Source organism: Zeus faber (assembly GCF_960531495.2).
Source record: "Zeus faber genome assembly, chromosome: 1".
In the NCBI taxonomy this organism is placed as follows: domain Eukaryota; kingdom Metazoa; phylum Chordata; class Actinopteri; order Zeiformes; family Zeidae; genus Zeus; species Zeus faber.
Window position 1 is genome coordinate 28,149,934 of NC_137193.1, and position 24,891 is coordinate 28,174,824.

Genomic DNA, 24,891 nt, shown 5'->3' on the forward strand with positions numbered 1-24,891 from the left:
GGCAGATTGCCTCGAGATGGAACGTTTGGATTTACTTGTATTTCTGACCGCCTCCTGGATGTGCTCACGAGCCAATCGGAACACTGAGGCTCCACCGCCTGTCCAAGCCCAGGGGTCTGAGGACGGATACGTTGTTTTGAGACCTTGTGAAGGCGAGAACTGGTTGTTGGACGGGCGGTTTCATGAAGGTATGAAGGAAAGGAAGAACGAGGAATGAGGGGAGAAGAGCCATACGCTTTATTCTCCATAATTTTTTCCCTCTGTCCCTATGCTCTGAGTTAGTTTTCCGGCTGTACAGGCATTCTAGTTCAAGGGTTATACTACTGCACAACCAGTCAAAGATTCGGAGGTAACGAAGAGAGCGCTAGACCGCTGGCCCCGTTCCTCCACATCCGTGGCTCTCTGAAGGGTGAGCGTCTGTTTCTTCTATTTCTTCCCTCGTTTTCTATAATCTCCTTCTTCTGATACAATCGGTGACTCACAAAGGCTTCACTTTCAATAGTATCCTCATCTGGACAGAAATGGTGGAATGTTGTCATGGAACTTGAATGTTGCACAGTAACTATTGCTATTTTAGTAACAAATGAAGTTTATGGAGAGTAGGGCAAACATTGGCCCGTAGATTGACAGAATAAAATTGACAGTCGGACTCAACGGAGTGGGGGGAGGGGACGACTGACAGGAAGATGGCAGCCAGAGAGACAGACCGCCGGAGAGCCCGAGAGGAGGTCTTTGATGGAGGATGGCCTGGAAAAGCCGATAGGCATATCTGCCGGAGTCCAGCTGAGCAAACTGGTCTGGGTATATATTTCTTTTTTGCTATCAAAGCCCAAACAAGCGTTCACGTGGGAACAGCATTAGAATGCATTGGAAGATACTAACCAACAAAAAGCTCAAATCTAGGGCCACCAGGGGGCCCTTGTGAGCAGAGGGATGATCCTTTAATTAAACCAGCATGAAATGCAATTTTGCTGCAACCTTTTAGGGACACCACTATATATCTGCACACTGATCTCCCTCTGTTGGGAAGAAATTGACAATAACCCTCCCTTCATCAGTTCCTCCAGTTTATCACATTGTTAATGGCTTCTTTTTTAAATTTAAACATTGCCATTCACCAGGATTAATTAAACCAATATCATGGGATTAATCCCACCGATATCATGGGATAAATCGCGATTATTTTATTTTTTAATCGTTTACCGAACCCAAAAGAAACCTTCAAAACTGTTGCAAAATGTAACATTTCTGATTGCAATCTCGCAGAAAAAAATCTTTGAGGGACTGCTTTGTTTGGTGAATCAAGTGTTGAGTGATCAATGACCTAACAGGAACAGGTACTATACCTGTTCCTGTTAGGTCATTGATCTTATCCGACTCGCGCAAGTGTCCCTGCAAAGAAGAAACAGCCAGTGGATTCCAGCCAAGCACCGGGCTGATCCCTGCTACCATCCCTCCTTCCATCCCTCCCTCCATCCCTCCATCCATCCCTCCTTCCATTAGCCTTTATTGGTCTCCCAGTCGCAAAAGCATTTGGGGCAGATAACGCGCTCTCATATAGTCTTTATGGTTATACACTTTATTCCGCTTTTGAGGCATTAATCTAGTTCACGCATTCCCCCCACTTTTACTCTCCCCCTCCTCCTCTGCCGCCCCACGTGGAGAAGGAGGGAGATTGGCCGTAAATATTAAAGTCATCAATCACGCCGGCTGGAGGGAAAGACAGAGGGAGAGAGAGAGAGAGAGAGAGAGAGAGAGAGAGAGAGAGAGAGAGAGAGAGAGAGAGGAAAAAGGCAACACCTCCAGGACTGGGGGATGTGAGTGGGAAATGACAGGAGAAGTTGATGAAAAAGAAAAAATTGTTCTTCCCTCCCTTTTTTTATTCATCCGGCATCCGCTATGCAATTAAGGACTTGTCCGCCATTACTTCCTTCCATCTGAGCCAAGATGGTGACCCCCAAGACCCTCGACCCGCTCACCTCGGCCGGGGATGTATCTGCCGCCCCCCTTCTATTCAGCAGGTGTGTGTGTGTGTGTGTGTGTGTGTGTGTGTGTGTGTGTGTGTGTGTGTGTGTGTGTGTGTGTGTCCTTAGAACTATGGGATTTATTTCCCCCTTGGAAACATGGACGGACGGACACAGACACAGATTGAAGGTAGGAAACACCCCTTAACTACCCAAATCTTAGATCAGGTGACTTTTTCCGATGGAGTGAATTTTTACCACATTCCATAGATAATCTGCCGAAACAGACGCCATCGCTCTCTGTGGCAGAGTGATCGGAGAATGTAAGCGTATAGGGTCTGTAAATCCCCAAAACGATATGATGTTCGACTGGACTTTTATTTTCATGATTCTGGAGTTGGGAGTCACACTGGCAAAAGAGTTGCTGATTCATTTAGCTCGTTTGCTCGCTTGCTCCTTTGTTTCTTCATTCGTTCCGTTTTTGCCCTAATTCACATTGAATGAGATTGATTTGCATTCCCCCAAAATAAATCATTTTGACAGAATTAAACAATTCTTGTGAGAATTCCATTCAGATCGCTGAACCGCCAAACCGACACTTACCACCAAAGTCAAACAAACTTAGAGTCGCTGAAATTGAACGACTGGTTTTCTTTTTTCATAAAATCGCTAATCGCTAATCCTCACTTGAAAACCTTCCCAGAGGCACAACATTTAGAATACATGTCATCCCCATTAATCGCTGGTCTGCATCTCTGTCCGGATGCGAGCTTTTTTCTACTAAACATAAACAGAACCACGAAGGCAATGCCAATTAATATCAAAAAGGGGTCTGGAAAATGTCAAATGATGCTGTGAAAAACTGACAGCACTTTCCGATGCTTCAGAGACTGATTCAAAATAATACTGGGAGTAAATGAGTCAAATTGGAAGCAAACGATCATATTTTCAAAGATTTCAGTCTGGTAGCAGAAACTTCCACATCCCATTTATTTTGAGTCAATTAAATCATGGTGCGTAGTGAAAAACAGAACAACAAACAAAAACACTTTTTGATCCCTTCTCCCTGCCACCCTGGAACATCACCTCCTTGCTCCCACCTTACAGATCAGTCCTGTTTGAAGAGGAGTGGTAGGAAGGAGGAAGAAGAAATGCACCATGCATGGGGGAAGGAGCAAATCGAGTTTGCACACCAATTACATCCCCATGCCCGCTTTCACGCCGGACCCGTTTAAAATTTGTAATGAGGTGTGTTGTGATGATAGTGTGCGCGTGTGTGTGTGTATGTGTGTGTGTGTGTGTGTGTGTGTGTGTGCGTGCGTGTGCGTGCGTATGCGAGAGAACGTTTGTGCGCATTATTTCCAATATGCAAGCAGAAAAGTGTGAAGGCAGTATGAATGTATAGTTATATATTTGTTATATATATGTTAATTCAAAAACAACGTGTGTTTTTGAAAATGATGTGTGTTTTGTCATGTATGTCATTGTTGCTGCAACACTGGAATTTCCCTTTGGGGATTAATAAAGTATCTTTATCTTATCTTATCTCATACTGTAGGTCTAGGTCTGGTGCGTCCATCCTTTATTTGTTATCCATGTGGATTAATGAAGCACTAATATCCCAAGGCGTCTGGACATCGATGAGGCTGCACAGCCCCGGGCATTCCGCTGTTGATCGCATGCTGCCAGTTATCGGACAATAACCACCAACGGGGTGATCAGGACCCTGACACATAGCGGAGCGGACGTATCACTCTGAAGGGGGTTTTATTTTGTGCTGGTTGTACATTATCCCACTTGTTACACAGCTACATACTAAATAAAACAACACACTGAGACAGTATATTGAGCTTAAAATGAATAAAGCGATTTTAATAGCTTCGACTAAGAAAAGTTTTCCAAAACAACGTAACTAACACATCGTAACTTACTGTTGGTCAAAGGTAAAATCAGACATATCTCCATTCATCTATTGAAGTCTTCCATTGTAGTTTCTATCTAGCGGCCCCAGATGGCACCACTAACTAGTATTAGCATGTAGCATGAGCATGTGAGCGAAGTGAGTCAAGGGGCGTGAAGTGGTAGCCCGTACAGTAGCGACGGTCACTGTTTTCAGATCAACGGTCATTATTCATAACTAAATTTCCGCTAATTATTGACCAATCAGAATGCAGCATTCCACACAGCCGTGTAATAATAATATACAAGGTTGAGTCATCACTGAAGGACGACGTCTTAAGTTCAATTGTATTCTGTTTTGTTTCCTGCTAGGCCATTTGTTTCTTGTTTTTCAATTAACTGGTCATTTGTGATGGATGTATCCAGTCAATCCAGGTGGGAATACTCCACAGATAATTGTTTTAAAACCTCACTTCATTCATACTTCAAACACTTCATCCTCACTTCATCCTCACTATATATATATATATATATATATATATATATATATTTTTTTTTTATTTTATTTTATTTTTTTTTTATTTTTTTTTTGGAACGTTCAAGCGCTTGAAAGCCCGATGATACAATGACAGACCTGGAAGACTGGAAGTGTGAACATGCCTTTATTTAATTACTCAAGAGTCATTAGGCTGCCAGTCGATAAATAGTCCCCTTTTCAAGCCATGTACAGTAGGACGCATAGACACATGTGCACACACACACACACACACACACGGCAATTCACAAAGCATCATTTAAGTGTCAATGCACACACACACACATAAACACTCAGGTTATCGAAAAACTGACTCAGGATGCCACAAGAGCACACACACCAACACACTCCCCGTCATGGCTCTAACCCTGTCAAGTGACTGGTATTAATCACCTTTTTTCCGTCTCCGTGGTGATTATGAACACATTAATCAGCAGCACGTCTGCCAGCTGGAACCGCGGGCATCGCAGAAAGGTGGAGAGGGGATGGGGAAGAGGAGGAGATATAAAGGTGACGGAGGAGAGGATGGAGAAAGAGTGAGAGAGAGGAAGGGAGAGGTGTTCATTTGTGTCCCTTTTTGGGAATGTGTTGGGAGTAATAAGAAGCTCTGTTTTTCCCGTGGCAGGTTGAAAGGCGAGGATTTCTAGAGATGGAATCGCCACCAGTTAAAAAAAGAGCGACGCTATAACAGGCAGTTTTGAATTCCCCGAACCTTCCTTCCCTGCGTTTTGAAGTGGATGACGAGCTCTGTCATCTTCCAGCCCCACCCCTCCGTCACCTCCCTCCGGTGCAAACACCCCGAGACTCTCTCCTCCTCTATAGGACACTTTAAGACCTTAAATCCCGTTCACACTTGTATGTCTTTACCAGTTTATGTCAACCACCCTCTGTGTTCAATTACACTTAAAACACATAAATTACTTAAATTAGCTTTTGTGTTGCAAGATCAAAATTGCCAGGCTGCACTAATTAATCTAATTAATTCATGAATGGCGGCTCCGTGTTCAACAGAACTAGTGGCACTCTGAAAGTGAGAGCTTTAATTAGAAATGAAAGGTTTGACTCTTTTTATAAGATTATAAGATTCTCGACGAGTGGCTCAGTAAAACGGGTCGTTCGATTTTCCGACTCTTGATTTGATTCAGTGGAGCGCACAGGTAGAGAGGGAGGACTTCCGCTGAACAATGAACGGAATTCTCAGAAGAATAAATTAATAAGAGGATAGTGGTGGTGTGTGGTGTGCCGTCTCCTCCGGCATTTACATAGCTTGTTTTGCTCGGCATTTTAAGTAACTCCAGTAATATATCCGTCTTTTTAAATATTTCATTTTGCGGCATAGTTATTAATTGTCCTACTTGCGTACATAAAGCCATGCTAATTTGTTAAACAAGACAACTGCATCTCTATATCTATGGAGATGCCTTATTGGACTGAGCCAGTCAACTTGCAGAGGGTAACTTTCTACCAAAGGTACTTGAAATAATTTGTATATTTCAGAGAGCTGAAAGGAACTAGTGGTTGTTTGTTCTTATCTGGTCACAAAATCGCTGTTAAATGTTCCGTCATATGTACTGCTATCGTAAAGATCTATTGTATATATGTATGTACTTTTAATACATTTATATGGAAAAAATATTTCCCCAATTCACTGAGCTACCACAGCTAATTAGAGCAATAATAATAAGAATAAATATAGCTGCAGACAGAAATACATGGGGTCCAGTTTAGTAGTTTTCGGTGCGTTTTACAGTTTCCCCGCTTCTCTGAAAGCGCAGCATGATTTTCTGAGTTCACTAAAACGCAGCATGGGCTCCCCCTGCTCTGTCGTCACCTGGTTGCTTGTCTCGTTTCTCCAGTACTTTTTTTTTTTTTTAAGGTTGTGAGTGACCTTAACGACTGGATTTTTAGAGCTCAGAGATTTTGAGTTTAATGGATTACTTGTCTATATTGTAATACTGCTAACATTTACGTAACTTTAACAATAATTTGCAATTAGTTGTATGGAATAATAACTTAAGATTACAAACACTTTCTGGCTTTTCACTGTAGTTTGTTAGGTGTAGTTAAGGGACAATGTTTATACACGATGTTTATTACCAATAAGAGTATTTTATTCGATATTTGAAACTATATGTTGTCATTATTATAACTTAACTTGCTGCATTGAAGTATATCATGTACTTGACATACAAGTACGTCAAGTATACATAGTTTCAGGGAAATATCAATCAAACAGATCTTCTGACATCTACCAGGTAAGAAGCTATATAAATATACACATAAATAAATCGTTTGCTCACGTCGAACCTCTACAGAGTGACCTAGACCACGCCGCACATTGAACATGGTCCAACAGGACATTATGGGAATCTGTACATTTATAGTCAATAATATGATGACGTCATAAAGCGTTTTACTGAAAATTTCAGCTTGTTTATTTTAGAATGAGACGTGTGAGTTGTCAGTTAACTAAGACAAACAGATTATTTTGGTTAAAAGTTGCTCCTTTTTTTTTGTATTATCTGCTAAGTATGTGGATCGATTTGGATGAAATTTGAACCACATGATCCTTGTGACAGAGCGGTTTAAACGACACCTCAGCCTTGTTCCTAGCTTATGCTGAAGTATGTGTTCCAGATAGTATTAGCCGGGTTGGACATATTTCAGCGTCAAATGCATTGGCTCGTGTCTGTAATATCGTTCAAAATTTGGTCCGTTTTTTCGCTAATATCTGCTCCGTATATGGATACATTTGGATGAAGATTCAACCACAAGGTGTTTGTGACAGCGTGGCTCAAACAAGACGTAACTGTGTTTGTGTGTTATGCCAAAGTTGGTGTTCCACATGGTTTTATGCTTCAAAATTCCAAGAATTTTGGGTTCTTTTTCCTCTTGCAATAACAACAAGGGGCTGCCACAGGCTGGACCATGCATAATAATAATAATAATAATAATAATAATAATAATAATAATAATAATAAAAACAACATTAATCATATAAATAATAATATATCACATAGATATAATGGACTTTATTCATTGCGAAGGGAATTTTTATTATCACATCAGCTCACATTAGAACCAAATAGGCAATAAAAAAGTAATTAAAAAAAAAAGAATAAAATGTGAAAATTTAAAATAAGATCGGCCGTATATAAAAAACAAAGTGCATGGCAATAGAAAGAATGGCAATACCCAACAAACAATAAAAATATACAATAATCCAGTAAACTTCAATCTCAATTAATGATTTTGTTAATAATAAAGAAAATCATGATCATGAACATGAGGTTATAATAAAGTACCAGACAGTAGCAGCTCATTGTCATTTAACCTGGTTGACGCCTCGCTAAAGAGGCCGACGCCACCTGTTCTCCTGAACACCATGTCACACAACAATAATCACATTAGTTGAACTTAAAGGAGCACGAATCGTAACCTCAGCCCTAGAGTCATCCAAGGGCCTCGCCCCTTCCCATGACGGCGGGGCTATTACCGTGTCTCTCGCTAATTTAAGCAGTTAATGAGGCATCAAAGTCTTGATATCTAAGTTTCTGTCCTTACGAGCAAACAGAGCGTTTTACTTGGAAGGAAATGGAACTCAGAATAGATAGGACACGTGAATTAGAAACACTAATATTATTTCTCTGGAAAATTGCACTTGATTCTGGCAAGTGTTGTCTTCAAGTTTTTGTTTCTGTCAATTTTGGCTCTCTGACTGGGAAACAATCAATTCTATTACAACATCATTTTGAGTGATAAAGAGTATAAAATAGGACCTATTTCAGCCTACGCTCACTCATCACTTTGGCTGTCGAGCAGGACTCGTCCAACCAATTGTTTGTAGTGACCCATGGAAAATGACTCCCCTACAGTGACTTTAGAAAGAATACACCGTTCTGATCCATCCGGGATATGGATGCATTATCAATAAAAACGCTGCATTTCGTGCTTTTGATCTTCTTTGTCGCCACCACAAGTTGCCACGCTTTCCTCTACTTACTATAGACAATGCATTCAGCAGCATGTTTTGTTGCACTTTGTTACAACTTTGTCACCTCATTAGCATCAGCAACATAGCAGCGATTCATCAGGCTAGCTAGCTAGCTATTATAACAACGCAAGAACCACCTTTTCAACACTGTATAAGGCATAGTCAAAGCTGTAGCCAAACAAATAGCGTTATTGTATTGTTAGCCTACATAAAAGCAAGCAGGCTACTTGGCTTTGCACACAATGCAACATTGACCTGGGTTGGTGTTATTGGCAAAGGTTAAGTAAATATCTACTAAATATCTACAAATTAGCAAGAAGCAAATGAGAAAAGGTATTCCTGGAAAGTCATAGTCATAGTGAACACACTCACCAAAACCTAACGAAACCCAACCCTGGTTTTTAGTTTTTAGTCAGAGACGTAAGGATAAGGCTTTACATTACACCTGTGGCTCCCAGATACATCATTATGAAGAATTCATGTATTTTCAACCATGGGGGCCATCAGGGGCATCAAAAGACCCAGTGTGCTGCTGTAAACTTGTATGTGCAGATTTGAGGTGGGCTGGGGTGACTCCCATGACAAATGTCTTGTCTTGCATTTTCTTTATGCTGTACCTGCCTATGTACCATGAGTATATGACAGTATGATGTACTCATGTTTGCATGAATCTTTAAATAAAAAACGAGTTAAAAAAAACAAAACAGTGTAGCTCCGTGCTGCTCCACAGCGAACGTGATTACAGCAGCTGTGATTCCTTGTGTTAGCTGCCAATCAGCGTCAAGGTCCCTCCGACGGGAAGACTGACAGACGGCCCCCAGTAAGGCGCTCAAAATGGAAATATGCAGCCGTCTTGTAAGGGAGTAGCGGTGGGGGGGAAAGGGGGGCCGAGACCCCAGAGGTTAAATACTGTCTGTTTCAATTCAAACTACCCTGGATTGGAAAGAAGCGGCAACAAAAGTCTGGGATCTAAGCATTGGGGCCCGTCAAGTGCCATTCCACATTACCCAACCAATTCAATGTACAATCATATTTTATATAATATTATTCACAGAAGCAAACATTTCAATGGCCTTACTTGTTGCCCAATAAAATGACCAAAAATATCCTCCTTTCTCACAATTCACTTCCCGCAAACTTATAATTAGAATAAAGCGCTTTGAATAAAGGTAGAGATTCCCCTGGTTTCCATCGGCGTGGGATTAAGCTTGGTACGGCTCTCTGGTAGTAGTCATGGCAGGGGCGTCGTTAACTCAAAACATTCGGGCTGTGTGTTTTTCTGCACAGCAACTGCTTTAAATGGAGAGCAACTATTGCAGAGTGGAACTTAAGTTGAAGATTCAGTTCTTATAGGGCGTAATAAAGAGCTCGTACAAGACGCCGCTCAGGCAGTGATTGGCGGCCCGCGGCTCTGGAGCCGCATGTTAACCCCTTAAAGCCCTCCTGCCCCCCATCGGCTCCATGGCTATGACAAAATAAAAATAAACACATGTATGGTAAAAAATGTGTATAGCAAATAAAAAAAAATATATATATCAGGGCTGTCAGTTAACGTGACTTGATCTGGGATGATGTAGGTCCTCAATTCGTATCTCCAAATGCTTTAAAATTGTGGTTATTGTGCAAATGTTTAAATCAACAAGGTGAGGAGAGCCCCCAAAGGTTTCGAATGCCTGAAACATCCCTCAACAAGTCAAGGAATTAAACTTCCTGGATCCTGGACTTGAATACAACGCTGCTTAATGCACAAGAGGCACTATGGGTGTTTGGAGTTCGTAGATAGGCTGGCACTTCAGAGTGAATTTTGTGATGAATCTGCGTGTATTTAATGGAAATATGTTTTTTCTCATTCCTCGCTTCACTCATACGGAAAAAAAGTGAATCACGGCAAACAGTCCCATCGGATTCAATTAGCTACAGTTAAACAACTGGTGTTACTTCACCCCGCAGGGACCCAAATAGCTCACCACTAAAAATACATCTTGTTGTGTGTGTGTGTGTGCGTGTGTGTGTGCGTGCGTGCTTGCGTGCGTGCCTGCGTGCGTGCCTGCGTGCGTGCCTGCGTGCGTGCCTGCGTGCGTGCCTGCGTGCGTGCCTGCGTGCGTGCCTGCGTGCGTGCCTGCGTGCGTGCCTGCGTGCGTGCCTGCGTGCGTGCCTGCGTGCGTGCCTGCGTGCGTGCCTGCGTGCGTGCTTGCGTGCGTGCCTGCGTGCGTGCCTGCGTGCGTGCTTGCGTGCGTGCCTGCGTGCGTGCCTGCGTGCGTGCCTGCGTGCGTGCCTGCGTGCGTGCCTGCGTGCATGTGTGTGTGTGTGTGTTTTCCTATTTCCATCATACTGACTTGGGATCTGTCAGGGAGCTCCCCGAGCTGCTGTACGCGCCTGATAATTAGCCTCAAATCCGTCGCTTCTGCGAGCAAACTCTAGGTTTTGGCAGAGGGAGTGATGCCTAGGGAAGATTGAACACCATGGATGAGAGTCTCTGTCTCACTCCCGCCAGGTCCTACTCATATCCTTCACGGAGCATTGGTGACCGTGAAACATCTAGACGTCCACCGTCTCGACCGCCGTCGACGGCGGCCGATCAGCACAGGGTTCGATGTGAATTACAGGTGAAGCACAATGGACGATTGCACTTTGCAGTGTGAATACCCTCTGGCTCATTATTATTCTCTCACCACCCCTGGGTCCTCCCACTCTCTAATTATTCCTTCCCATTCACTATTTATATCTTTCCTCATTGTCTTCCCTCTTTTGTTCTGCTTTGCTTTCCACATCACGTCTTCCCAGTTTGTCTCTCTTTGCTTCTCTTCCGTGGTCTTCCCCGCTTTATCCACTGCCAGGGTGCGCTGTCCTGTATGTCTTGCCCCCCCCAGCACCCCCAACCCCAACAATCCCCTCCAACCCCCCACCCCCAGTCCCATTTCTCCATTTACACCTTTGATGTCGGGGCCACGGCTAAAGCCGTGCGCTAATCTGCTCCGCCGGCTCCCCGAGCCCCTGACCAAGGCCAACGGGTTGGGATCAGGAACACAGCCGATGGAAAGTGAAAAAAGAAGGGGGGTAAGAAAGCCAAAAATGAAACCGTTCCTCGCATGCAGCCAGTCCCGAGCTGTCATGGGTTTTTGTCCTCGCTGTACAATCTATACGCGCGGGAACCAAGCGTTGAATGAAGTAAAATGGCTCATTCGCAGACTGAGGATACTGCAAAAAGTGTCGTGAAGAAGCACGTCATGAAAGATGGCGGAGAGGATTAAAGATGAGTGTAGATGAGAATAGCAGGCAGTCATGATCCGGGAGAAGAAAGGAAATGGAGGAGGGGAAGGGCAGAGGAAGATGATGCTACGGAGGAGCTAAATGCATTTGCTTTGACACAAGCCGATGGTCGACCCTCCCCGATCCCCTCCTCATATCTTCTAAACCCGGGAAGAAAAGGCGGAATAATCCCTCAGCATCGCCTCCGATTTATCTGCTGCCCGCTCGCACCGCTCCGCTCCGCTATTTATAGCATATTAAAAAGAAAAAATGTCAATAGAGCGCCCCTTTTCATCACCTCCACGTCAGAAAGCATGAAAGCGCCCGCGCGACGGCCCTCCTATAGTAATCAATGTGAAGGCAAAGGGGACAAAGATGGAGAGAAAATGACACATCTGTCGAAGTCAACGCTTATCCCGAAAACATATTGCTCACGACGAAGCAAAAAAGAATTATAAACGGTATATATATATAGCTCTATCAGAAAAAGCACATTAAAGTTTAGCCCACAATTCATGAATGCCCTGTGAGGGGAATTCATCACCGTATGAAAAGGAATCAAAGCTTCATTTACGCCGCCGTAATTACTCCACTCTTAATTGCTCACGCCACGATAGAGGAAGTCACGAAAACAAAGGGATGAAACGCGAGAGCGCGGGGGAATCCTTGTGCTGACCCGGCGGTTTCATAGCCTCCCTTTTTTTAAACCGTGAAAAGTGATCCGGGGTAATGTTTCACAGAGACAACCCAAGCGCAAAGCCGGGCTAGCGAGCCTGCCCTTTTCAACACGTCACTCGGCGGCGTTTCTTTGTTCAAACTTTGCAGATTCGACACATTTTCCCAGTCACAAAGGCCAATCTCTTCAGGCACTTGACTCCAGCGTACGGAGATGGTGTTTTATTGGCTCTACGCCTGAATTTCTCTCCTCCTTTGATGGCGGTTGTGGAAAGAAAAGTGTGCTCAGAGGCTATACGTTCATCGCAAAGTTAATACCTGACAAATTATGGGACGTTTAAGCTGATTTGTAGGGGAAAAATCTCAGAGAAGAGAAAAATAAGTGATAAGGAAAAAATGTTCAAATATCTTTCAAACCAACCACACTTTCGTGGTCACATACCGCTGTTAGGTATAGTCTGAACCATCTAGGTGAAAATAAAGTTTCATAATTACTTTTGGTGTAATACTGATAGATTGATGGCAAAGTAGGGATGCATATTTCATCGCAGCTAATAATGTAAACCTTGTTAAAGAAGGAGGGAAATTGTATTTACAGGGGGAAATAGTATAAGGAAATAAAAAGATCTTGGCTCAAACTGCTGGAACTAGAATCCTTGCGAGGTTAAGAATGCTCCTTTTAACTGGGGTAGTCACTGGTGTTTCCACTGGTGTTTCCAGTGACTACCAATATGTTTATCTTTGGGGATAGGCCACGGTATAAGGAGGATATTCCAACTCCGAGTCCAGGAATGACCCACAGAATGCATTCGTTTTTGATAAACGCCCGGCTGGCGGCGGGTTGACCCTTGGACATGTCAGAGAACGACGTGATGATACGATGCCGATGCTCCGGTCGCTTTTCATTGGTCCCGAGGGGGATTTAAGTGGGGGAGGCTGAACATTGTGTTGACAAAGTTCAGCGTTTACCCCTTAACATCTCGCCAAAAGCCCCAACGCCACTAAGATAAGGCCCCGGGTCGTCCTCTGCCTAGGCTCTCCACATCCACATACACACATACAAAGCGTCCTAGGGCAGGACAGTGACGGTAATTCGCTTGACAGGAGCAGCGTGGAAGAGGGCTTGTCCCACGGCGGCTGCGGCGGGGAAGACAAGAGGCTTTCTTTCCAACTGATCAAAAAATGTAAAAGTCAGGGCTGTCAAAGTTGATGCGACACAACAGCTACTGTACTCATTTTTTTACTGTTGATGCCATTTCCGGAGTTTGACCCAAACGGACCAGTTTCACTTTCACTTTCTATGTGTAGATTACACTGTAAGCAGCTGCAACTCTACCTCCAGAGGCTCGACTGTTTTTTCAAAGCATCTACTGTGTTGCTCCCATTTATGTTGTCTTCTTGAAAACTCTCAATTACTAGAGATATTCAACAGATGTCCTCATTTACCTCCGTAATGCTCAAGTGAGACATAGCGGCAGTACTGATGGCTGCTGCTTCATAGTGTGTTAGGAACCGTCCAAGTAACACAACGCAGTTTTCAAAGTGCAATAACTCTGACTACAATGTTTCTAACCACAATCAAATTAAAAATGTTTAATTATGAAAGATTTCATGTTAGACAGACTAAATTCAAGGGGGTTCACTATCTGGGCTCCACAGCCCCCTATGGGCCCCACCTATAAATTGCAGGCCAAATCTTTAGTGAAGTGTATGTTTTGAACATTCTCAAATTGTAAAGCATTTGGAGATAACATTGAGAACCTAGATCATCCCAGATCAAGGGATGATCTAGGTTCTTTTCATAAGTAAGCGGTAGCGGCCTCATCCTGATCTGATCAACCCCGACAAACAAGCGAGCTAATTAGCTGCTAGCTAAGCTAAATCTTACCGTTTCGCCCCCTCCGGTTCACTGACCACCGCCCCTGCGCTAATCCTCTGGTATTACAGCACGGTTGGGTCGGTATGCTAATAACGCCGTGTTATTATTAACAACAACAACGATCCGCGGCTGATAGAGCTGACAACCCTGGCCGTTAATTCCGTCTGCAGAGTCTGAGCCCCCAGACCAGACTAATCCCTATTTTAATTATTTTTTTTATCTTCTCCCCATCCCTGTTTTCTTATCAGCCCCATCTAATTAAAAATAAATAAATATATAAATATATTAAGAAAAGGTTGGCAGGCAGTGCCGAGTTGGAAAAAACCCTCAATATAAATGATTAATACTTAAATTTATGATATTTTAGACTTCTCTCTAAAAAAAAAAGGGGGCAGATCATTCACATATCCCATATACAACCACAATTCTATACCAAGTTTTTTCTTTCTTTCATTCTTTATTTCCCACTATATTTGTTTGTGTCTTTCTTTCTAATTGTGCTATAATAGTGTAATTCCTATAAAAAATAGGAAAACTTTGCCTTGGAGTTGGAGCACATTTCCCTCACATTTATATGGAATCTCCCCATTAAAGACACCATTTGAACAAAGTGAACCACCATCTTGTGTTGTGTTTTACTTGGGAATAAACTATATCCTCCTGCCTGTATATGTGAGGTGATAAGCATGTATTTACTGTTAATTATAAGGACCTCCAATAGCTCTCCCCGGTTCCAATGTGTGTGTGTTGCAGTCTTGTCTTCTGGCTTCTGTCTCAAAGTAAAAGCGGGATTGAAAAAAAAATTCTCAGGGACTGGATCAATAACAAACTGACATCTTTCTCACTGTCATTTTCCAAAAATACCCAGCAATCCATGCCCCCCAAACACCCACACAAACGCACTGCACCGACTATAATCAATCCCATAACTCCAGTAGCACCTACACGTGGCTTTCAAACCCACTGTGCATGAGTTTTGAATCGAGTCCAGTCCAGTCACTTTACCCCATAACCTAATATTGACAGGGAGAGGTTATTATAGTTATTTATCCGATTTTTTGATTCATCCCCGCCTTGCCTTCACTGAGGCGGTTGATCGAAGTTGACTTTTTTTTTTTTTTATTAAGGCACAAGCCTGTAATTGCTGGTCAGGGCACGTTTGGCAGAGTTCATAAAGGTGTGCGTGTAAATATATTCAGCTTGGCCTCAGGGTGTTACCTCGTACGGAGTAAGACAGCTTCTGCCTGATGAATGGTGAGGTGGGCTTTACAGGTCCCTGCTGCACTAACACAAATCACACTAACACACATAAAGCTGCAAAAGAACATAAAAGGCTCAGAAACACACAGGCAGTCACACACATTAATATACTCTTCCGATACACGCACAATGACAAAATGTCTTGAATTATACAGTCTGTCGACATAAAAACTAAACACAGTGAATGGGTATGGCTCTAGAGAGTACTAATTTAATGTATATGCTACTATGGCCCAATGCACATACACATCTACTGCACCTTTCATTCTTGGTCTAAAACACACACATACCATTTTTTTTACCATGTTTCTTGTAAATTTAAAAGGTTAAAAAAATCGAAAGTGTCTGGAACACCCTGGATTGATAGTATCTATATTCATATGACTCATGCCCATATGACTGATGCTAAAATAGATAGATAGATAGATAGATAGATAGATAGATAGATAGATAGATAGATAGATAGATAGATAGATAGATAGATATTTACGGTTATATTTACAACAATTACTTACATTCTATATTTATTTAAGACTGATAATTTCGCCCATGAATTTTTCTCTCCCGCTCAGCCTCTACCTTAACCCCTCTCTTCCTCCCTCACTCCCACACACACTCTCTCTTGCCACTCTCCCTCATGACTTATTACAGTGACTGATTAATTGACTGGCGTGACGCCTCACACGGTCCCGTGATTCTTAACATGTCGCCCCCGATCACACTCGAAAGATAGCAGTGGGGAGGTCAAGGTTAAGGAAACACTGTCAGGGAAGAAAGGGGGAAAAAAACCGAGAGGAAAACCGCTTTGTCGACAAGAGAAGATTGATGGGCGTCAATTTCAAAATGGCCGCCGTACTGTGTTTGATCTACCCTTATCCCCAAAAACACAAAAAACACCCTCTTTGAAGTAGTGATGACCCCATTTCCCTTCGCAGTGGTTGACCCAGGAAGTGAATCAAAAGGATCAAAGACAGTTTTAGAGATGAAGCGGTGGCAGAAGATGCCAGAAAGCATGTAAATATCCCCCTGTTTCTGCAGAGCTGAGGGATGATAAAAGACACAAAGGAGAGATGGAGGGAGCGAGATCTACAGCGGTATTGATTAAAGTGGACGTGGATGCTGATCCCTCAGACCTGTTCCCCGGTCCGCCATTCCCCCGCGAGCATTGTTAGAGGTTGTTAAAGCTCTCATTATCAAATAGAGGAAAGGATGATAGAGTGCGAGGTGGGCAGGGGAGGGGGTAGGGTTGATGGTGAAACCCAAGAACAAACAAAACATGGTGGCTGGAGTGTTGGAATGGACAGCGTTGACCTTAAATTATCTGGTTTAAAGAAATTTGGACACACATATGCCTGGAAAGACGCTTCATTGAAGTAATCACTGTCCATTAGCGCGTGCAGAGCTATCAAACCCAACTGATTGGATTCACAATGGCGTATTGCTGCACAAACACAGCGAGAAGGAATCGAGTTGGACCACTCAGGATACAGTCAATCCTGGTGGCTCCAACCTTAAGCACCATTGGTGGTCTCGCTGGGGTGAGCTAACTCATGGCTAGACATGCTAACACTTACAGATTGTCTCCCAGGCTTGCTAGGCACTTGTGGGAGCTGATTTAAAGTGTTGAGTAGTTGGCTCATAGTGTTCAGTAGTTGGCTCATGGCTTGTCCTATCATCGTAATGCAGACGACATCCAACTTTACCTCTTCTACACCCCTTCAGAGACTCTGAATTAAAAGGGGATGTTTTATGTCTTGACTGAAGACCCTACTCTCCAGCATCCACAGTAACTCCTCCGCCACTGAACCCTCCATCTCATAAGGACTGCAATCTATTCTACTGTTGACGTACTTTAGTTCCTCTGGCCTGAATCCCACTTTCACCATCTCCTCTCCTGATAGACAATTAAAATCAATAACAGCATATAATATGGAAATATATGGTATATATTCCCATAATATGGGAATATATACCACAGGCTTGGTCATTCGTAGTAGTTGTGCCAGAAACAGAGCTTGTATTAAGTAGAAAGTGTAAAACCGGTGTAGAAGAAAGGCTTATTCCCCCTTTCACTAACCTTGCTCTCTTGCGGCCCCCCCCCGGAGCCACTGTGACTGTATCGTTTAGTCTGAGCGATGTGACAGAGTAACAACACGTGCGGTGCCGGGTAAACCAATCTGCAACGCGGTGCCAGGTGTTGGAGATAATGTTCCGTTGGAGCGTTTCTCAGCGGGTGGCACAAAAGTTCATTGGCGTAGCAGTTTTGATCGATGGTACGTTACAGATTGAGTCCTCAACCAAGAGCAGCTGTTAATAAATCCTGACCACTGCAACAATCTTCGAGGTGGCCCACGACGGACAGACTGGCAATAGCAACTATTGATCCACCGGTCGAGAGCAGGATTGACACCACCAAACTATTTGAGAAGCATGACACTGACACTGCCAAAGAAATGGAAGCAATGACAATACAAAATGAAAAATAAGTGAGGGATGGACAGGAAAAAACAACAGGTAGGACAGGTAAGAATAAGAGGTGGTGGCCATAAATGCGTTTATATGGTCATTTTTGTATCTATGCTCCAGATTCCAGAGCATTTGGGAGCATGAACTGCTTCCAGTGGTTCTCTTTGTGAAACCGACTTTTTGTGAAACCAAATTTTTCTGGTTACCCATTATATGCATCTGTCCAGCAGAAAATGTCTCAAAACATTAGATGATACCCAACCTTACCTCTTCTACACCCCTTCAGAGACCCTGAATCAATTAGGGCATTTTGTATGTCTTGACTGAAGACCTTTCTCCCCAGGACCCTCAGTGACTCCTTCGCCACTGACCTCTCAATCCCATAAAAACGACAACCTCTTCGACTGTTCCCTTGTTTGACAATCCCTCCAACGTCAAACCATCCTCTGTCCAGAACTTTTTTTTTTATGGTGGGATTTCTTGTTAACCATCTGTGGGCTTGAGTTAAAGGGTGCACACATAGAGCAGACTTGTCATGACTCTTTTTCAATCTATTTTCTCCCCTGCATGATCTTTTTCCATATCATTAGATATGGATCAGTGTAGCCGTAGACCTTGTAGATGTATGTACATCGTCCCAGACACAGAGAGAACCATCCCTACAACCTAGCATCAAACCTCTGGAAATCTGGGGAAGGATTATACTGTATCCAACATGCACTCTTCATTGTACTTGATTTGCTTGAGTAAGATGATTTTTTAATTACAGTTGCTCCTTACAGTAAACGACTCCTGACTCCATGTAGACAATCAGCCCGATCCATCCAGCCGCTTAGATGCTGTTCTGACATCCACATAACAGTAAGGGGGATAAAGCAAGTCAGACAAAGACAGAGAGGGAGAGGGAGAGAAGCGCCACCATCAGACGGTCCCCCGACGTGACTGGACTCGCGATGCTGGGGTTGATTTACCGACAAAGCTTCACGGCAAAATGTTTCTTTATGCTCCACAAGACTGTGTTTTGCAAAATCGGGGGGCCGCGGCACAAGGGAGGGATAAGAAAATTGTATTCAAGGCGCAGATTGAGCTGCGCCCACTCAGCCGTTGCACAATATGCACAAAAGCCCATGGAATCTATGTAAATATGCGAGTCCCCGGTCGCAAATCCTTGTTTATGTGGATTCTCAAAATAACCCTGTCAGTGTGAGAACCGAAACATATACAGGTACTCCTCACTTAACGACCTACCTGTTTAACGACTGTTCGGACCTACGACCAGCTGTCCGACCAATCGGTATTGTAGGCTGCATACAATGCCGCGGCGTAGTATACGCAGTGCGGCGTCTCAGCCTCAAGCATCTCATTGCGCATCACCCTTTCTTAGTCTCAGTCTCGTTCCTGTAGTCGGTCAGTATTCACTAGACTAGCGTTGGCAATCTCCAAGACTGAAATAACTGTAAGGGGGGCTCGCTTATCGACCAATTTGCTTAATGACCTAGTTGTAGGAACGGAAATCGGTCGTTAAGTGAGGAGTACCTGTACAGTGTTATGAATGGTGTTTTCAAAGCAGAAGGGTCTGCTAAGCTCAAGTGAGCAATTACACGTCCTTGTTCTGGCAAACAATGGTCCGCAAATATGCGGCGCAATCGCTCACTCGCATGCACCATCACACTGTAAGCATTTTACTGCAGAAAGTGCTTGAGAGAGAGGCACGTGACTATCAGCCAATATTCAGACATAAAGGATGTTTCTGTCAGTCACTTGCTGGGAGATATTATATGTGACAACTACACCCTGTTACCCCCTTGGCGAATAGCAGGTGACACGCAACAAGTGCAAGCGCACACAAACCACATACAGACAAACTGTCCAAAACAAATGAATACAAATGCAAAGACAAAGGTGTGAGTAACAATCTAGTGTTAGGATTGTCAAAGGCTGAATTCTGAATTTGAGCTCCAGGAAGTCCCAGCCCCGTATCCCGCGAGTTCCTAAAGTACAAGGTTATGTGTATCAAATGAATTGAGAGCTTAACCATTCCCTTTGAATGCAAAGAGACAAACGATAGCAGACGTTTATCTCCCCAGAAATGAAACAAACTCGCCTCGCATGCAACTCCCCATTGACAAAACCCCCAAAAAAATCCTTCCAATCTTAAAAGCCGTTCTTTAGACCTGCATCCCTCTGTTGGGTCGACCTCAGTTGCCGATCAATACCTATCCACCGCTCTGTTCTTCAGTTCTGCTTCTCCAGGCTTCTTCAACCCACTTTTTCTTCTCGGCTCTGTTGGTGCCCCTCCAGATCTTCCTTTCTCTCCCACATGTTTTTTTATCTTTTCTTTACTTGCTTCTAACTCCCCTGGGACAGACAAGCAGACAGATATGAACGCTGCAGAAATATTCCACGCCCTCCCCTAACATGTTGCCCCAGGCCCACAAGGGTATGTTGGTTTTAAAGGCAGAGCTGAGAGTATAAGGGGGCTACCTATAGAGACGGCAACTCAACCGTCCCTCAGATCTCCAAATGGGAGGAAATAAGGTGCGTTTACCCTAGAAACCTGTCTGCGTCGGCAGTGGATGTTTGGCAAAAACACACACGAGAAACACCCTCTCGTGGGGATCGGGAAGAGTTTGTCAGAACTCACTGAAACTGAAGGAAGAAGTTTGATGCTGAACTAGGAGTCTAATGACAAATTTATTGACATGTTGCAGAACTTAGGCGGTAATGCTTGAAACCTAAAAACCTTGGAGCTCTTTGCACTTACGGGAAAGCGATCAAGGTGCGGCAGGACACGCTCAGGAACATCTCGAGGGAACACTCTGTGCCGATGGAAAGGCATTATATCGTGCGTGCCAATGAAAATGACAAGTCAAATAGCCGAGTCCCACTTAGTGGCAAACGGCGGTATTTAGAGCGTCGGGCGTTATTTAAATTGCACTCTGAATAGTTGACAGTGATGGGGAAAGAGAAATCGATGTGGATGCAAACAGCGCAATCTCGGAATAATGCAATCCCCCCAGGCCGACAACGCATCCCCGAGGGGAAGGTGGAGATCACTCCTGCCATATTTCACCCACATGCGCCCGTGTAGACTCGAGTCGTTAAGGCTGTCTGCGGCGGAAGCCTTTACGGGAATGCTAACGCAGCGGCGCCGGCGGACGAGGGCTCTCACTCGCTCTTTCTATCTCTCTCTCTCTATCTGGAACTTTGTCTTTCGACTTCACACACACACACACACACACACGCACACACACACACACACACACACACACACACACACACACACACACACACACACACACACACACACACACACAGATAAGTACACATCGAGGAGCTGGGATCACACAAACTTGACCCGCTTTTCCTTGATCGTGTGTAAATCGATAAATGGAAGGGAATGTTGACCCTGAGCCGTGGCCCCTCTTTCCCTGGCGGACCGGCTCACCTGTCCGTCATGCGTCAATCAATATCCCTGGAGCCCCAGGGGGGCAACATTGCAGGGTTTAAATTAAAACAACCGCGGTGACACTGTGTTGTGTCAGCACTGATTAGGTACAGAGACACACACACACACAACTCAGAAAAAGCACACAGAAGGGTTTTTTTTTTTTTTTTTTTCCAGGCCTTCAAAAGTCGTAAAATTCATTTGTCCACAGAAATAACAACAGAAGGTGATCACTGAATCACTAAAATCTAAAGTGAGAAGAGCAGGGATTTTGGGCTACGATACAACTGCTGGTTGGAGAGGCCTTAACCCCCAGCGCAAAACCAACACATCTTGTCCTCCCTTCAAATCACAACCCAATTCTGCTCCAGCATTGATGGCACTCATCTCACCCTTCCTACAGCACCCCTTCATCTCTCTCCACTTACTCTTTCTCATCATCCAGGTAGGAACTGAATCTGCTTGGGGTTTCAAAACCCCCTGACAGGCGTATGGTTTAAGTGATCATCTCAGGTTGCTTCGAGCCGGAGACCGAAAGGGCGCTGCTTATGTTACAGAGCAGCAGTGCTTTCAAACCTTGATCAAGCATATCTTAGCTCAACACTAGACTTGTTGTCGATGCATCACCAACCACATATTGGCTGCCATATTGTTGGTCAAATTTCCACTGGCCGTCATTAGTCTAACAGTCACCACCAGCCTATGAAGTGACATTTTTCTTAGTCTTGTTCACATTTGTGTGTCACTATTTCATCAACTATTAGGTAAACTGATTTTCATATAGTGTGTTTCCTCAGGTTAAACCATGAAATTATCCATATACATCATAACTGGATCAGTTATGGAAAGCAAGCGTTTGCGAATCCATTGGTCAAGCTAGCCGCTGTTTGTATTGAGTTACGAGTCCATTGGTGTACTTGGTGTAAAATTGATATCACAGCTACATATCTACCTCAATGCCTTGTAAGGTCCTGTAATAATGAAACAGATGAAACTACAGGTTGCATCTTTTAATGATCTTGGGTTTGCCAATACACATGATTAGCAGGTAGCTATTACTAGCTGATGGTGGCCTTTGGCCTTTGATCGAGATCTGACCTCTCATATTGCTCCATGGACTTCGTGAATTGGATCAACCTAAATATCCCAGCATTCATTTTGACAATTATGCCTTGTAGCATTTGTAATGTCCACATTGAGAAGCTTCGGGACGTATCTGTTGATATCTGTGGATGTTAAGGGGCAGTGGCAAGTGCATCTTGGTCTTTTCTTTTGTCGGCCACCATTATCTTTGACCGCCAATATGGTGTTGTTGTGTATGGTGTACAATATGAGTCATGTGACTGCAATATCCCTATGAAAACAAAAATGACTTGTTTTCTGTCACAATGTCAGCCAGCAAGAACAGGACAGGATAGAGTGGAATGACAGCATGTGCGCGATCAACTGTGACACACCTCGCAGATCACCCGCCAACACTCCCTTCTCCGCACTGCCCTCTCTCTCCCTCACTTCCTTCTCTCAAAAAAAAATTCTTTCCACTGCTCCTGAATAGGAGCAACTGGTGACCCCCTCGGGCAGCTGTCAGGGGTGACCTGAGAACTGATCAAAGAATTTGGGACGACGAGCCTGATGACTCCACAAAATGTGCCGAGGCAGGTTAAGCCCTATAGGCCGATCTCAGCCTTTGTGTGTGTTCAACTGAGTCATCTTATTGTGTGTTTGTGTGTGTGTGTGTGTGTGTGTGTGTGTGTGTGTGTGTGTGTGTGTGTGTGTGTGTGTGTGTGAGTCCACTCACTTGTGTACCAGTCTAGTACTTGTGCTGCCAATTATTCCCATATCTGTAGTGCCGGAGTGTTGTGGGGATGGAAGGAGTGGCAGACAGAGGCACAATGATGGTGTCCAACATATTTGACCGATATATGTTGATGCATGGGCATCCTTGTAAAAACTTATATGCATCTGAGTGCCTAGATGTTAAAGTGCTCATGTGTATATTTAGAGTATTTTGTGTGTGTGTGTGTGTGTGTGTGTGTGTGTGTGTGTGTATACACGTAGTGGTGCTATGGGCAGGCTGGCAGTGGTAATCAAGCCCACTAATTACTTCCTGAGCTGAGAGAGCTGTCAGAGAGAGGAGGAGCTGCCACAGATGGTGAGAGACTAACACTGATGCCAGGATGCCCTACAACTTCATCAGTGTGTGTGTGTGTGTGTGTGTGTGTGTGTGTGTGTGTGTGTGTGTGTGTGTGTGTGTGTGTGTGTGTGTGTGTGTGTGTGTGCGGGTGTGAGCACGATCAGGTCCAGGGCGGGGTCCACGTGGCCGATGCCCATCCTACTGCACCCCTGCGGTGATCTGGTTGTGCTCCGCCTATCTCTTACAGGTTGAGAAGCTGAACTCCACATGCAGACTAACCCTGTCCTAGATGCAATGGCATGTTAATACTTTGTGTTGTATGCCCAGCATGCTGACAGCTGACAGTTAAATAAAAAAGAAAAAGAGAAAAAAGGGAATTGGACAATCCTCAATATCCTAGCTTTATCATTGACAAATGCAATTGGCGCTATGATGAAGGAAAACCCAGCCAAAGTCTGTTCTTCCCGAGAACCAACCTCAAAGGTCCCTGGACCATGAACCTGCACCTCCACCCCTAACAACCCCCAAGATGAACGGGCCATGGAAGGTCCTTTGGCAAAGCAGCCTCCACTTGAATAACCATCACCACACGTGCACACACACACCCTGGTCCCCGAATTTTTCAATGCAAAATCGCAGCACTCACCACTGAGAGGAGCCGTCGGTCCCGCTGACCTCCAGCAGGTCGTAGTCGTCCTCCAGCTGGAAGTCGGAGAAGACCAGGGCGATGGTGTCGCCCGGCTCGGCCAGCACCGTCCATGTGCAGTCAGCGTTGTTGTTGTATTCGCTGGGGTAGTTGGGGCTGATGATCACCCCGCTCTGGCCGCGCAGCGTCCCACCACAGCCGTCGTCGGCTGAGGGAAGGTAGGTGGGAGAAAAGGTTGAGTCAGTTACCACAGTGGCATTTCAGAGGTAAACGGATTCACAATCGGATAGACAGACACAGACGTAGAGATACCGTCAAGCAAAGCCGTAAAGACCGTAAAACAGACTAAAAAAAAAAAAAGAGAGAGTACAAACTGATCAGAGGGAGGTACAAATTAAACGTCCTAATTATCAAATAATCATCAAGTCCCATTAACAGCCCCCCGGCGTTTACAAGACAGAATGATTAGCGATGACACTGATGGCTCACGAATATCATCCAGCAGCGACTCACGCTTCCGTGCGTCACTTTCGTTGTGGAAAATGTAGTCAGGCAAAACTTCCACAATCTCTGTTTATATATATACATATATATGGGCACAATAAAGAATAGACAAAATGATTTATGGAATGTTGTCTCACCGTCTGCCATTTTTTGCTACAGGGCCAGAGAGAGACAGCAAGAAACAGAGTAAGGACAGAGAGATGGAGTGTGAAAGTGCCGTGTGGTGTTTCCTAGCAGG

At 44.2% G+C, this 24,891-nt stretch overlaps 1 protein-coding gene across 1 annotated transcript in view; it reads right to left on the reverse strand.

Annotated features, from left to right (window-relative positions):
• Window positions 1-24,891, reverse strand: part of csmd2 (CUB and Sushi multiple domains 2) — a gene marked incomplete at both ends in the record, with an annotated part of 282,856 nt that overhangs the window by 202,173 nt on the left and 55,792 nt on the right. The window contains one exon of the mRNA XM_080019861.1: window positions 24,150-24,357. Coding sequence (XP_079875987.1) covers window positions 24,150-24,357 — 208 coding nt within the window. The remainder of the gene's footprint in view (window positions 1-24,149; window positions 24,358-24,891) is intronic.